Consider the following 14,230-nt stretch of genomic DNA (forward strand, 5'->3'; position numbering starts at 1 on the left):
CAGCTTTGTATCTGCAGACTTTATTAGCACACTCCCACTTTTTGTGCCAAGGTCAGTAATAAAAAGATTAAATAAGATTGGTCCCAAAACCGATCCCTGAGGAACTCCACTGGTAACCTCCCTCCAACCTGACAGTTCGCCTTTCAGTAGGACCCATTGCAGTCTTCCCTTTAACCAATTCCTTATCCACCTTTTGATGTTCATATTGATCCCCATCTTCTCCAATTTAACTAATAATTCCTCATGTGGCACAGTATCAAATGCCTTACTGAAATCTAGGTAAATTAGATCCACTGCATTTCCTTTATCTAAAAAAATCTGTTACTTTTTCAAAAAAGGAGATCAGGTTGGTTTGACACGATCTACCTTTTGTAAAACCATGTTGTATTTTGTCCCATTTACCATTGACTTCAATGTCCTTAACTAATTTCTCCTTCAAAATTTTTTCCAGGACCTTGCATACTACAGATGTCAAACTGGCCTGTAGTTACCCAGATCACTTTTTTTCCTTTCTTAAAAATAGGAACTATATTAGCAATTCTCCAATCATTCGGTACAACTCCTGAGTTGACAGATTCATTAAAAATTCTTGCCAATGGGCTTGCAATTTCAGGTGCCAATTCCTTTAATATTCTTGGATGAAGATTATCTGGGCCCCCCGATTTAGTCCCATTAAGCTGTTTCAGTTTTGCTTCTACCTCAGATATGGTAATATCTGCCTCCATATCCTCATTCCCATTTGTCATGCTACCATTATCCCTAAGATCCTCTTTAGCCTTATTAAAGACTGAGGCAAAGTATTTGTTTAGATATTGGGCCATGCCTAGATTATCTTTAACCTCCACTCCATTCTCAGTGTTTAGCGGCCCCACTTCTTTCTTAGTTTTCTTCTTATTTATATGGCTATAGAACCTTTTACTATTGGTTTTTATTCCCTTTGCAAGGTCCAACTCTACTCGACTTTTAGCCTGTCTCACTTTATCCCTACATGTTCTGACCTCAATTAGGTAGCTTTCCTTGCCTATCCCTCCCATCTTCTACTCCCTGTATGCTTTCTGCTTCTTCTTAATCACCTCTCTAAGATGCTTGCTCATCCAGCTTGGTCTACAACTCCTGCCTATGAATTTTTTCCCCTTTCTTGGGATACAGGCTTCCGATAGCTTCTGAAGCTTTGATTTAAAGTAATCCCAGGCCTCCTCTACCTTTAGATCCATAAGTTCTTCAGTCCAATCCACTTCCCTAACTAATTTCCTTAATTTTTGAAAGTCAGCCCTTTTGAAATCAAAAACTCTAGTTGCAGATTTATTTTTGTTAATCCTTCCATTCAGTTTGAACTGAATTAGCTCATGATCACTTGAGCCAAGATTGTCCCCTACCACCATTTCTTCTATGAGGTCCTCGCTACTCACCAAAATTAAATCTAAAATGGCATCCCCTCTAGTCGGTTCAGCAACTACTTGATGAAGGAATTCATCAGCTATCGCATCTAGGAAAATCTGAGGCCCTATTATTACTAGCACTGGTCCTCCAGTCTATATCTGGGAAGTTAAAGTCTCCCATGATCACGCAGTTTCCATTAGTATTTACTTTATTAAAGACATTAAAAAGGGCTCTGTCCATATCCAAATTAGATCCTCGAGGTCTATAGCACACCCCAAGCACCATCGTAGGAGAGGCTTTACTAGTTATCTTCCCCAATGTAATTTTTGCCCAGACAGACTGTCTTATCCATTGCATTGCTTCTTATTTCTTTACATTCTACCTCATCGTTGATATACAATGCTACTCCACCACCTTTACCTTTGTTTCTGTCTTTCCTAAACAGCACATACCCTTCAATACCTGTAGTCCAGTCATGACTACTATTCCACCGTGTTTCTGTTATCCCTATAATATCTGGTTTCACTTCCTGCACCAGTAGCTCTAATTCCTCCATTTTGTTACCTAGGCTCCTCGCATTGGTGTACAAACATCTTAATTTTTGCTGTTTGGCCTCGCTCACATTTTGTACCCTAGCTGCCTGTGGCCACAGTGCATTCGCTTGTGTTTTGCCAGTGCACTTATTGTGCCCTCAGATGTGGCTCTGGGCACTAGGGAAGAGGATTTGCTAAGACTGAACTCCCACGGCAGTTGTGTGGCTTTACTGTCCTGGTAAAGGGACAGAGGCTCTCTTCCAAATTTCCTTCCAACCTTTGGTTAATTATGACAATTCTTTGGCTATTCTTTTTATCCATATAAATGGTTAATCTCTAACTTTTCCTAAATTCTTGTTCTCAATTTCCTGTGGCAGTGAGTTAGAATCATAGAATATTAGGATTGGAAGAGACCTCAGGAGGTCATCTAGTCCAATCCCCTGCTCAAAGCAGGGCCAACACCAACTAAATCATCCCAGCCAAGGCTTTGTCAAACCAGACATTAAAAACCTCCCAGAGTGGAGATTCCACCACCTCCCTAGGTAACCCTCCAGTGCTTCACCACCCTCCTAGTGAAATAATGTTTCCTAATATCCAACTGAGAACAGCCTCACTCCAGCCTCTTTGGAACCCCCCTTCAGGAAGTTGAAGACTGCTGTCAAGTTCCCCCCTTGCTCTTCTCTTCTGCAGACTAAATAATCCCAGTTCCCTCAGCCTCTCCTTGTAAGTCATGTGCTCCAGCCCCCTAATCATTTTTGTTGCCCTCTGCTGGACTCTCTCCAATTTGTCCACATCCTTTCTGTAGTGGGGGGACCAAAACCAGACACGTTATTCCAGGTGTGGCCTCACCAGTGCCAAATAGAGGGAATCATCACTTCCCTTGATCTGCCGGCAATGCTCCTACTAATACAGCCCAATATGCCGTTGGCCTTCTTGGCAACAAGGGCACACTGCTGACTCCTAGCCAGCTTCTTGTCCACTGTAGTCCTCAGGTCCTTTTCTGCAGAACTGCTGCTTAGCCAGTTGGTCCCCAATCTGTAGCTGTGCATAAGATTCTTCCATCCTAAGTGCAGGACTCCACACTTGTCCTTGTTGAACCTCAGATTTCTTTTGGCCCAGTCCTCCCAATTTGTCTAAGTTACTCTGGACCCTATCCCTACCCTACAGCATATCTACCTCTCCCACCAGCTTAGTGTCATTTGCAAACTTGCTGAGGGTGCAATTCATCCCATCATCCAGATCATTAATAAAGATGTTGAACAAAACCAGCCCTAGGACTGACCCCTGGGGCACTCTGATACCAGTAGTCAACTAGACATCAAGCCATTGCCTGTTGAGCCCGACAATCTAGCCAGCTTTCTATCTACCTTATAGTCTATTAAGCCAATCCATACTATTTTAACTTGTTGGCAAGAATACTGTGGGAAACCGTATCAAAAGCTTTGCTAAAGTCAAGCTATGTCACATGCACCCCTTTCCCCATATCCACAGGCCAGTTATCATAGAAGGCAATCAGGTTGGTCAGGTGTGACTTGCCCTTGGTGAATCCATGTTGACTGTTCCTGATCACCTTCCTCTCCTGAAAGTGCTTCAAAATGGATTACTTTAGGACCTGCTCCATGATTTTGCTGGGGACTGAAGTGAAGCTGACCAGTCTGTAGTTCCCTGGGTTCTCTTTCTTCCCTTTTTAAAATATGGGCACTATATTTGCCTTTTTCCAATCATCCAGGACCTCCCCTGATCGCTATGAGTTTTCAAAGATAATAGCCAATGGCTCTGCAATTGCATCAGCCAATTCCCTCAACACCCTTGGATGCATTAGATTGGGACCCATGAACTTGTGCATGTCCAGCTTTTCTAAATAGTTCTTAACCCGTTCTGTTACCACTGGAGGCTGCTCACCTCCTCCTGTAGGAGATCAATAACTCACCGCAGTGGCACCTCCTGCTGGTTGCCTCAGGAATTAGCTCTTTTCTAGCACTCTGAGTGCCTCCTGCTGGCTGGTGTCTTGCCTACATTAGGCCCCGGGTCCCTCCTGGACCCTGGTGCCCCTTACCTTGGGTTTCTACCCCCAGCAGTACCCCCACACTCTGGGTCTCCCCTCCCAGCAGAACCCCCCAACCCTCTATACCCACCTTGCCTCAGTGGCTACAGCCAGTTGTCATCTAGCCCCCATTCTCTGGGGCAAACTGCAGTCTGTAATAGCCACTCATCATTGATAAGGGGGTTGGACCAGCTGCCTCTACCTGTCCTCAGGCTGCGCCTCTGCAACCCCAGTACCTGCTCTGGCCTTTAGTAAGGCCTCAGTCTGGAGCTCCCTAGCACCTCTTTCCCTTTGTCTGGTCAGGTCCTCCTAGGGAGCTAGATTTTTTTCTTACTCCAAGGCTGGAGTGAGACTGACCCAGCTCCTTCCTTAGCCCTTCTTATACTGGCCCAGCTGGGTCCTGATTGGCTGCCTCCAGCCCTCTCATGATTGGCTCTCAGCCCCAGTGCTCTCTAAGGGCTGGCCTTTAACCCTTTCAGGGCTGGAGCAGGGTGACTGCCCTGCTACACCTCCCCATACTGTGTTGCCTGGTGCAGCAGTTTGGGAGCTGACCTTGTCTGTGAAGAATGAGGCAAAGACTGAGTACTTCAGCTTTTTTCCACATCATCTGTCCCTATGTTGCTCCCACATTCAGTAAGGGTCTCACACTTTCCCTGACCTTCTTGATGCTAATATAGCTGTAGAAACCCTTCTTGTTACCCGTCACATCCCTTACTAGCTGCAACTCCAATTTTGTTTTATCCTTCCTGATTACAACCCTGCAGGCTCTACAATCTAATTATATGTTGCTTGGAAAAATAGTTCCTTTCCCACCTTTTTAATCTCATTGAATGTCTCCTTGTTCTTGTGTTATGAAGAGAGATCACTGGGAAGGAGTGAACTACCCCTTTAAGGGACAGGCAGGAGGCTACAGCTGGGACAGCCTGGGGTGTAATCAAGGCAGCCGTGCCCCACCATAGGCCTGTGCTTTATAAAGAGAAAGAGGGAGCTGAAGGAGAGAGGGGAATAGAAATTAGGCAGGCTGCAGTAGTTTCCTCTCAGGCTCTAGGAGACCAACGTCATGAGACTTGGTTTCACAGATTAATGTTAGGATCCATGATGCAGGGTCCTGAGGTGAGCACCGTATGAACTGTTTGTTGTAATTGATCCTGTCCTGAATCCTTATTGAAAAGGAGGTGCTATTTTCTCAATTAGTATTGGCATCTCTTTGCCCTGGCTGTTAAAGCAAACCTACTGCTCCCAATTGAGGGAAATTGTGGGATGCACCCACTGGGCCACATTGGGGTGTGCAGGGACTACTCACACCTTTACCAACAAAAGCTTCCAGCTACCTTCTGTCCCATCTGTATTGCACAGATAGTTTCTCCTGGTCTCTCTCATTCACCTTCTCTCCATGGCAAAACCATTTTAGGCTTGTCAATCTGTTGTTATAGTTTCTCCAGGCCCTTGATCATCCTCCACCCTCTGATATCTGAATCCCTCTGATATCTGCAGGGTCCTATCTAGGGATTAATTGAGCTAATTAACCACACAGTGGTGATTTGGGGAGTGATGTTCTCCTTTGCTGTCTGGATGGGAGTTTGAGTTAATATTTTTGTCCAGAGCTGAGACAGAACCATTTAAGACATGCAAATAAATATCTGGTGTGTGTCAGATCAGAGCCTGATGGCAAATAATTCTGGTCTCCATAGCATCAGGAGCATTAACAGGTTTTTATCTTCCATATGATCCAGCTAACGACAACTTGAGGAAAGCGGCTGTGTCTGGAGATCGAGCTGTATTCATTGCCATAGTTGTGGTCTTGGTGGTAATCATCATTGCTTTAGCAGCAGCTTTGGGAGGTAAGTTCCCAACCCCTGATGGTTCAGTCTCTGGGCGTGTGGGGTTTTTTATCCTTAGTGGCTCACAACTCTGTGTTCTCCTCCTAGCCTCACTGCTTTAGCAGTCAGGTCAGACAGGATTCTCTCTAGGTTCTTTTATGGTGTCCATCACTGAGAGCATCATAACATTGATGGATTTCTCCTCACAGCTCCTGTGAGGCAGGGATGTGTCCTTGTCCCCATTCGGTGGCGTGGGAGCCAAGGCACCGGGGCTGGTTCCACAGGGTACTAAGGCACCGAAGTCCCAGTTTCAGGCACCCCTGCGATCCACCAACCCCCTGCCTGGCTGCCACTGAACCCTGGGGGCGCCTGAGCTCACCTGAGGACGATGCTTTAGCTGTAGAAGTTCCCTGAGCACTTCAGTGTCTGCCTCTGGGCATGTGCTGCTGCTTGGCCCTCGACACCCAAGGCCTGACTTACCTGTGGGGCGGGATTGGGCAGGTGTGCTTAGGCTCCTGCCTCTGTGAAACAGGTGCGGGGCAAGGACCCTCCCACCTTAACCCTGCCCCAGTGGCTAGGGCCCTCACTGGGGATGTCAGATCCCGGTTCCAGTCCCGTCTGTGTGAGGGGAGACAGGATCTGAGCAGGGGTCTCCCACCTCCCAGGTGAGAGCCCAGCCACTGAGCTGTGGGACAGTCTGAGGTGGGGGGGAAGGGGTGTTCTCAATATTTCCTGTTGAAGTTGTTCCACTTTGATTGAATACTTAAATATTAATTGTGCCAGAGAGTTAGAATCTCTCTATAATCTAGTGCTTAAGGCGCCCGCCTGAGAGGTGGGAACTTCCTGTTCTCCAATCCCTGCTCCTCAGGGAGCGGGGACTGAAGCAGGGTCTCCCACATCAGGGGCGAGAACCCTACAAGTTAAAGGTTATCAGGGATGTCATCTCTTCTCCCCACCCTCTGTCCCCAGCCCTTTTCAGGGGATGTGAGACCTGCTGCGCTCACTATCACAAGAAGTGACATGGGTACCTGACTCCAGGAGGAGGGTTTCCCACTGCAGGTTGTTAGCAGGGCTGGGCATCTCCCTGCAGCCAGGACTTGGGGGCTGAGCTCTGAGAGGGGCAGGGCATGGGGCACATCTCTGGTCACTGTGTTCTACTGGCTGGTTTGGGCAGCCCCTATCTGGCATCCTAGCTCTTGTGGATCCTGTTCATTGCGTGGGGCACCCAGCTCAGGCCTTGTAGATCCCATTGCTCTTCCAATGATTTCCTAGGCTAATAAAAGTTCGGCGTTGCAAGGCTGGACGTTAAACGCCTCAGTCCCTTTGTGGATTCAGGCCAAAGTGACTCGCCCTGGGTCAGCCAGGGAGTCAGGCACAGCTGGGAATTGTATCAGGATTTTCTGAGTCCCAGTCATTCAGGGCAGTGAACACGAGACAATCGCTCTTTTCTGGCGTCCAGCCCCCTCTGTTACTCCCTTTTGTACCCATGGACTCTCCCTTACATGCGTTTGGATTTATGGACTGACAGGTATCCCCTATCTGATCTTCACTGAGCAGGGTAACTTGTCTGCAGCTTGGTGATCTGAGGTTACTAGTCTGGCCACTCGGCCTGCCTCCCTCCCCCTGATTGTCCCACAGCAGGGCTGACAGGGGCTACAGCATCCCTGGGATGAACTATATTGCTATGGGGGGGAAGCCCCATCCCTGCCATTGAGAATTTAACCCCATGGGTCAGCAATCTCCAAAGGGAGGGCTCCCCAGGGACAGTGTGTGCAATTACAGAATAGTTCCCTTCAGTGTGAACCTTTCAGTAATGTGCAGCCCTACGCGTTCCTGCAGGAGATGCGTGGGGTGCAGGAGGATCTAGCAGTTGGGAGCAGGGTCCAAGTGCGGCTTGCCAGGGTTATTAGAAGGGGCGCTCACTGCTCTCATGTTTCACTCCAGTGTAGTGAGCTCTGGGGTCAGGCTGCAGATTCCGGGGAATCTGATGCTTTGATATGTGAGATGGGTGAGGAGGGAAACCCGCTCAGAGAGGCTGTCAGAACTGAATGGATCTGAGTGCCCCTTGTCTTCAAGGTGGCATTGGCAGAGCCCAGCAGGTCTGGCAGCCTCTCTGCTTGTGCCTCTGCCTAATGTATCTGCTCCCACAAAATCAGTAACTGAAAATACACGCTCAGTATTCACCCTGCGCTGCCTCCTGGACTGAGCTGCCCAGTTCCATAGATGTGCTCACACCTTCTGTAGCTGCACAAATCTGAGTCAAAGCCCTTCCCCCACTCCAGGAACTTTAAACATTTCCAGTGATTACTTGTAGGTAACTTTCTTTGCAGCAAAGGGGTTAAATTTTAGGGAGGGCTTAAAAATGGTTTTGTGTGACCCTCTCCCTGCTGCTTGTACTCCTGAGGGAATTCTGCGCCAACAAATGAGAAATTCTGCGCACAATATTTTAAATTTCGGCAAATTTTTTGTCAATAAATGTGGAGGCTCCAGCCTGGCTGTGGAGAGCCTAGGCCACTGGCTGCATGGAGGTGGGAGATCCCTGCAGCCTCCTACCCCCCAGGACAGGGCCTGAATGGTGAGGCTGTACCCGACCCTGACACAGCGCACGGCCCGGATGGCCTGCCCCAGAAACACCCTGTGGGCCAGGGCCCTGCCCCTCTGTGTCAGGTGCACCAGGTGGGGACAGAAGGCTCAGCCTGACAAGATTTAAGTGTGAAGTGGCCTAATGTGGGGGATCCAGGTTTGGGGTGAAAGGATTCTGTGTGGGTCAGTCTGAGGATGGGGGCCTGGGGTTGTGGGGGGGAGTTGGATGCATAGGGGCTCATTGAGGATGTTCTGGGTGCAGGGACAGTGGGACTTGGGCTGGGGGGTCCAGGTAAAGATGAATTGGGCTTGGTGTGGCCATTCTGTGGAATTGATTGAATTACCGCACCACTCTTAAACTTCTTTCTCTGACTCCTGTTGCATTAAATATGTAACTCGCAGCCTCAGGACCAGGGTAACTCGCTGCCACAGGATGTAATTGAGGCCTAGAGCGCAGCTGGATTCATCAAAGGGCTGGACCTTGATGTGGGTAATGGGACCATCCAGAGTCATACTGGAGAGGGTTCAGTGTAGAAGGGGCACAAACCCACCTGCTTCAGGCCAGGAGCCAGCCACTGACAGACAGAAGTGTCAGCCTGTCCAGAAGGGTCAGGAGATTTTCCCTCTGAATCAGGGTACAAATAGGAATATAAATCTTCCTGCTTTGGGGCCGAGCCAGCCTCTGACGGCATTTGGGAGAAATGTTCCCTGGGGCCGGCTATCCCACCACTGCCCACTAGGGGGTGCATTGCCCTCCCTCTGAAGCAGCTGGTGCTGGTGGCTCTCGGAGATCAGTCGTCAACCCCACTGGTCTGATCCAGTCTGGCAGTTCCCGTGTTGCTGTTCCTGCTTGTTCTCCACAGAGCGACGGGAGAAGGGACGGTCTCTCACCCTGGGTTCTCCCTCTCTCTCTATTTTAGTGGGAAAATCTAAGCAGCCTCCTCCTTGCCCCACTGCTGCCTCCCAGTGCCTGGACGGCTGGTTCAGGAACCGAGGGAAATGTTACTATTTTTCTAAGGCTGAAGGGGACTGGACCTACAGCCAGAAAAACTGCTCTTCACACGCTGCCTCCCTGGCTGGGATTGAGAATCTGCAGGAGCTGGTGAGAAGCACAGATGCTTTGTGCCAAGCCCAGCGATCATCGGCACCACAGTCAGGGCTGGAGTCAGGCTGGGCTCCGCTCCTGTAGGGCAGAGGGGAGCCTGGGTGCCTCCCAGGCTGGGTGGACAGAGTCAGTGCAGTTCTGGCAGTTGAATCCTGGCTTGACTTGGGGCTCCAACTTCCCCAACCCTGCATCTGCTCAGAGCCCCAGGTGGGAGACTCCCCCTGTGCAGGGCTGGGCCACCTCATTCAGCTCCCGGCCAATGGGCTGCCTGGGGCCTGGAGGGGGTGAAAAACTGCCTCCCCAGCCCAGCCCCGCCCCAAGGTTCCCTCATGGGTGAGGTGGGGGGAATCCCGCTTAAGGTGAGGCCTGCTCTGTGCCTGCTTCCCTCAAGTGCTCTGCCCTGGTGGCAGGAGTCTGTCTGCCCTCCCCTTGCAGCTCCCTCTCCCTCATGGCCCTGCTGTGCTCTGAGAAGGGGCTGCTGGGTGGACAGTGACCTTGCAGCTCAATTCCTGCTTCACCCAGTGGATGCCATAGCAGCCCCAAAAAAGAGGACGGGAGAGGGTGAAGGGTTAATACTTATCTGATCCCTTCACCCAATAACAATGGAAGAGGCCTGTAGAAATCCCCTGCTGCCGAGGGCTCTGTGGGGTGTTGGAGCAGCACAGAGTCAGGGTCTAACACAGCTGATTGCTTATATTGCATTTGTAAGGGTTCCTTGCTGCCCTACAAAGGCAAACTGGACCACTGGATCGGTCTCTGGAAGAACGGGGGCCAGATCTGGAAATGGGCCAATGGGACAAAGTTTGACCATCGGTGAGTCTCTTTTTCCTTTGTGTTGGGTCAGAGGTGATGGAAATGTCCCACTGGCTGCTTTAACTTCCCCTCCTGCTGGGAGCAGGGCCTGGTGCAGGAAGGGAGGATCTGGAGGGGCTGTAAGTGCATCAGCTCCCCTCCCTGACTTGGGTTGTCACCCCGATCTGTGTGCCTGGCATGCTCTGACTCTAGCTCCAATTGTCTCTGGGTTACAGGTTTCAAATACAAGGAGGAGCAGACTGTGCATACCTGGATGAAGACCTCACAGTCATCAGCTCCAGCTGCAGCACATCAAGAAAATGGATGTGCAGTAAATCTGATACCCCTACGAAGGAAGAGGAGCGTGTAGTGGGAGGGGACTCATGAACTCAAGGGGATCAGAGATCAGACATGGCAAAGCATGGTTCTGGTCCTCTCCATGGCCCTATATATTGCAGCCTGTTTACTTGTTGTGACGTTCACTGGTCTAGACAACACCACAGGGGATCTGCTAGGTCACTCCAATCCTTGATCTGGGAGCCAGCCTTACCCTGCTCTGCTGTGAGAACCCCCACTCGTAGGCTGTTCACACACAGCCTCTGGCATGTAAGATGCACCAAGCTACTTGCAAGCGAATGACACTAGCCAATATCTCTGGTCCCAGAAACAACCCTCGGAACCTCCGTCTTGCAGTGCCCAGTTATGCTCGCTGGACGCTGCAAGCTTATATAAGTTTGTTAATTTAACTAAGAAATTGATATGTACCAGGCTTGTTATTCCAAGGGGAGTCTCTGACATGCTTTAAACTAAATGCATTGCTTCAGGTAGAATAAACAGATTTGTTAGCTATAAAGATGCATTTTAAGTGATTATAAGTCAAAGCATAACAAATCAGATTTGGTCAAATGAAATAGAAGCAAAAGGCATTCTAAGTTGATCTTAACACTTTCAATGTCCTTACAAACTTAGATGCTTCTCACCACAGGCTGGCTGGTTACTTTTCCATCAGGCTCTCCCCTTTGATCAGCGCTTCAATCACTTAGTGGTGGTGGTGTCTGTACATGTAGGTGGAAGAGAGAGCATGGCAAAATATCTGTCCCCTTTATCATGTCCGTCCTTCCTTCCCTCATGGCTTTGCCCTCCCACTTCAGAGTCAGGTGAGCATTACCTCATCGCAGTTCCAAAGTGCCTAAGGGAAGGGGGGTGACTCCCTCAAGGGTCTAAGGTATTATTTTGTTGCTGCCTGAGCCAGTGTCCATTGTTCCTGTGAGGCCGGGCTGGGTTTGTCCCATCCATGCCCTGATGAGGTGTGAACTGCCTCTCTATTCTTGGAGAATTTTTGCCTGGGCTTGCTTTAAGCCGTGAGGATACATTTTCAGCCTCATAACTATATACATGAAATTATAACCTTACTATAACATTTCTGTAACAATTACTATAACCATGCTCAGTGCATTATGAGCCTTCTGAAGACACCCGACATGACAGACTTTGCATTGGATACCACACAATCATTTTATAAAGATGAACATGGGGGTGTAGGGTGTTCCCCTGAGGTACAGAGCATCACATTTGTTTCTTAGTCTGCCTCCAGGATTTTCTAGAGTCCTAGTTGTCAGTTACCCTAATGCTGGGGCCTGTGACCCTTCTCTCAGGGAGCCTGTCACAGTTGCAGGGTAACTGCATCTCTAGCTACCTCCATTAGGTCAGGACTCCAGCTGCCCCATCTCTGGGCAGAGATCCCTGTCCCACTCCCTGACTGGGCCACTTAAAGCTGCACAACTCCCTTCTATATGCTGGGTATCCCAACCAGCGCCTGCCCTTTGCTTTCTCTCTGAACACAATGCCCAGCATGTTCCAGGAGTTACAAGCTACCACATGGCCCTTTCTCAGCTGATAAAAGTCTGGAATGGTTGCATGAACAATAAAGATAAAACGCTTTCTAAACTTAACAAACTAGACTTTGCTAAAGGTGGCGTCCCTCACCACAGGTTCTCAGTAACATTGCTGACCAAACTCTCAGGCCAGGATCTGCTTCCCAAAGTCCAGTGGCTTTTTCTTTTGTGATCTGAAGCGAAGAGGAAGAGGGAATGTGGGGTCTTTTTGCCCCTCACTTTTATAGTCCAGTCCCCCTTCAAGATGCAGTTTCCTCAAGGTCACCCCTCAAAGCAAAGTTTATTCACAGTAAAGAAGGCAACATGTCTGGTGGTGAAAAATTCTCTGCTGTTTCTTCTCACCTCTGTTTCCTGAAATGCAGATTTTCCTTGTCTCCTGTCTTCTTCCTTTGGCTGTCTTACAACTTATGTGTAAACTGAGGGGAAAACACTCCTTTTTTTTCAGACCTGCTTGACCAATGCTGCCTAACTTGGGCTACGTGCTTTTGAACGTGTGCCAAAAACATTATTTGGGGGAATTTATAACTTTACATATAATGATGCTATGTCCATTTCACCATGATATTATTGACCAGCAAGTTATTAGTTTTCAAATGATGCCTTACAAGGTGTATTTTCTATAATGTAGAAAATACAGGGTGTAGAGTGTGAATACGGGAGTACATGCTGTCACAGGGTGGTGCCTCTCTAGAGTTGTTTAGTGACTCACCTTAATCAATCTGTACTGTGCATAGTTCCCGAGGAGCTGTGGTCACTCTCCCCCATGGAGTAGACCACAAGCAGAGAGAAGCCATTCATACATTTTAACACAATGGTCCCCAAACAGATTGCAGGGCAGGAGGTTGCAATATCCCAGATTCTCAGATCCCCTTGTTGCTGGGGATCATCTCCTCAGTATCAGTCTGAAAATTCCCCCCTTGTTCAATTCATTCTTAGCTCCAGTTGCTCCCTGGTGTCTTTAATGATTTCTTGTCTTCTTGGGGTTTGCACCCTTCAGACTGGGACATGGGTCTCATGGCTCCTTACTGTGTCCCCAGACTGTGACAAATTAGGGTAACCTAATCATTAGGGTAACCTTTCTGAAGACAGCATCCTTCCCTGAAACCCCTTGGATGCCATAGGATGTCTTTGGCCTTGGGCTGTGGTTGTCAGGTTCCATGTGGTGGTGGCACTTCCAAGCTCTGTCCACCTTTCTTGTTTACAGCCAGCAATGCAGCTGTGCTGCCCTGTGAGATACAGAGTGTGGGTGTCTTCATGCAAACCCAGCCTCTGAATTTGTGCCTAGGAGCCTCTGTCAAGGTTCCTTCCCTACTCTGAACTCTAGGGTACAGATGTGGGGACCTGCATGAAAACCACCTAACCTTACTTTTACCAGCTTAGGTTAAAACTTCCCCAAGGTACAAACTATTTTACCTTTTGCCCTTGGACTTTATCGCTGCCACCACCAAACGTCTAACAGGTATATAATTGGGAAAGAGCCCGTTTGGAAACGTCTTTCCCCCCAAAATCCTCCCAACCCTTACACCCCCTTTCCTGGGTAAGCCTTGACAAAAATCCTCACCAATTTGCATCCAAACCTTGGATCTTAAGAACAATCAGATTCTTGAAGAATTTTAATAGAAGAAAAAGTAAAAAGAATCACCTCTGTAAAATCAGGATGGTAAATACCTTACAGGGTAATCAGATTCAAAACAGAGAGAATCCCTCTTGGCAAAATCTTAAGTTACAAAAAGACACAAAAACAGGAATATACATTCCATTTAGCACAGTTTATTTTCTCAGCCATTTAAAGAAATCAGAATCTAACTAGATTACTTACTAAGTTCTAAGACTCCATTCCTATTCTGTCTCTGGCAAAAGCATCACGCAGACCGAGAGAGAGGCTTTGTTTCTCCCTCCCCCCAGCTTTTGAAAGCATCTTGTCTCCTCATTTGTCAGTTTGGTCAGGTGCCAGCGAGATTATCCTAGCTTCTTAACCCTTTACAGGTGAAAGGGTTTTTTCTCTGGCCAGGAGGGATTTTAAAGGTGTTTACCCTTCCCTTTATATTTATGACAGCCTCCTTTTGTGAAAATGTGTC

General features: G+C 48.4%; 1 protein-coding gene across 6 annotated transcripts in view; it reads left to right on the forward strand.

The window, feature by feature from the left end:
• Positions 1-13,438, forward strand: part of LOC119842870 (C-type lectin domain family 2 member B-like) — a 40,869-nt gene extending 27,431 nt beyond the window's left edge. For 3 of the 6 annotated variants that reach the window (XM_043497128.1, XM_043497127.1, XM_043497129.1), the window contains 4 exons: positions 5,683-5,798; positions 9,281-9,462; positions 10,175-10,278; positions 10,494-10,836. In XM_043497128.1, the coding sequence (XP_043353063.1) occupies positions 5,683-5,798; positions 9,281-9,462; positions 10,175-10,278; positions 10,494-10,644 (553 nt within the window). In that variant the 3' untranslated portion in view covers positions 10,645-10,836. Of the gene's footprint in view, positions 1-5,681; positions 5,799-9,280; positions 9,463-10,174; positions 10,279-10,493; positions 10,837-12,447 lie in introns of those variants that run through there. The other 3 variants (XM_043497131.1, XM_043497130.1, XM_043497126.1) reach the window with 3 other exon arrangements.
• The last annotated feature ends 792 nt before the right edge of the window (positions 13,439-14,230 follow it).

Source organism: Dermochelys coriacea, chromosome 14 (genome assembly GCF_009764565.3).
Source record: "Dermochelys coriacea isolate rDerCor1 chromosome 14, rDerCor1.pri.v4, whole genome shotgun sequence".
Taxonomy (NCBI): Eukaryota; Metazoa; Chordata; order Testudines; family Dermochelyidae; genus Dermochelys; species Dermochelys coriacea.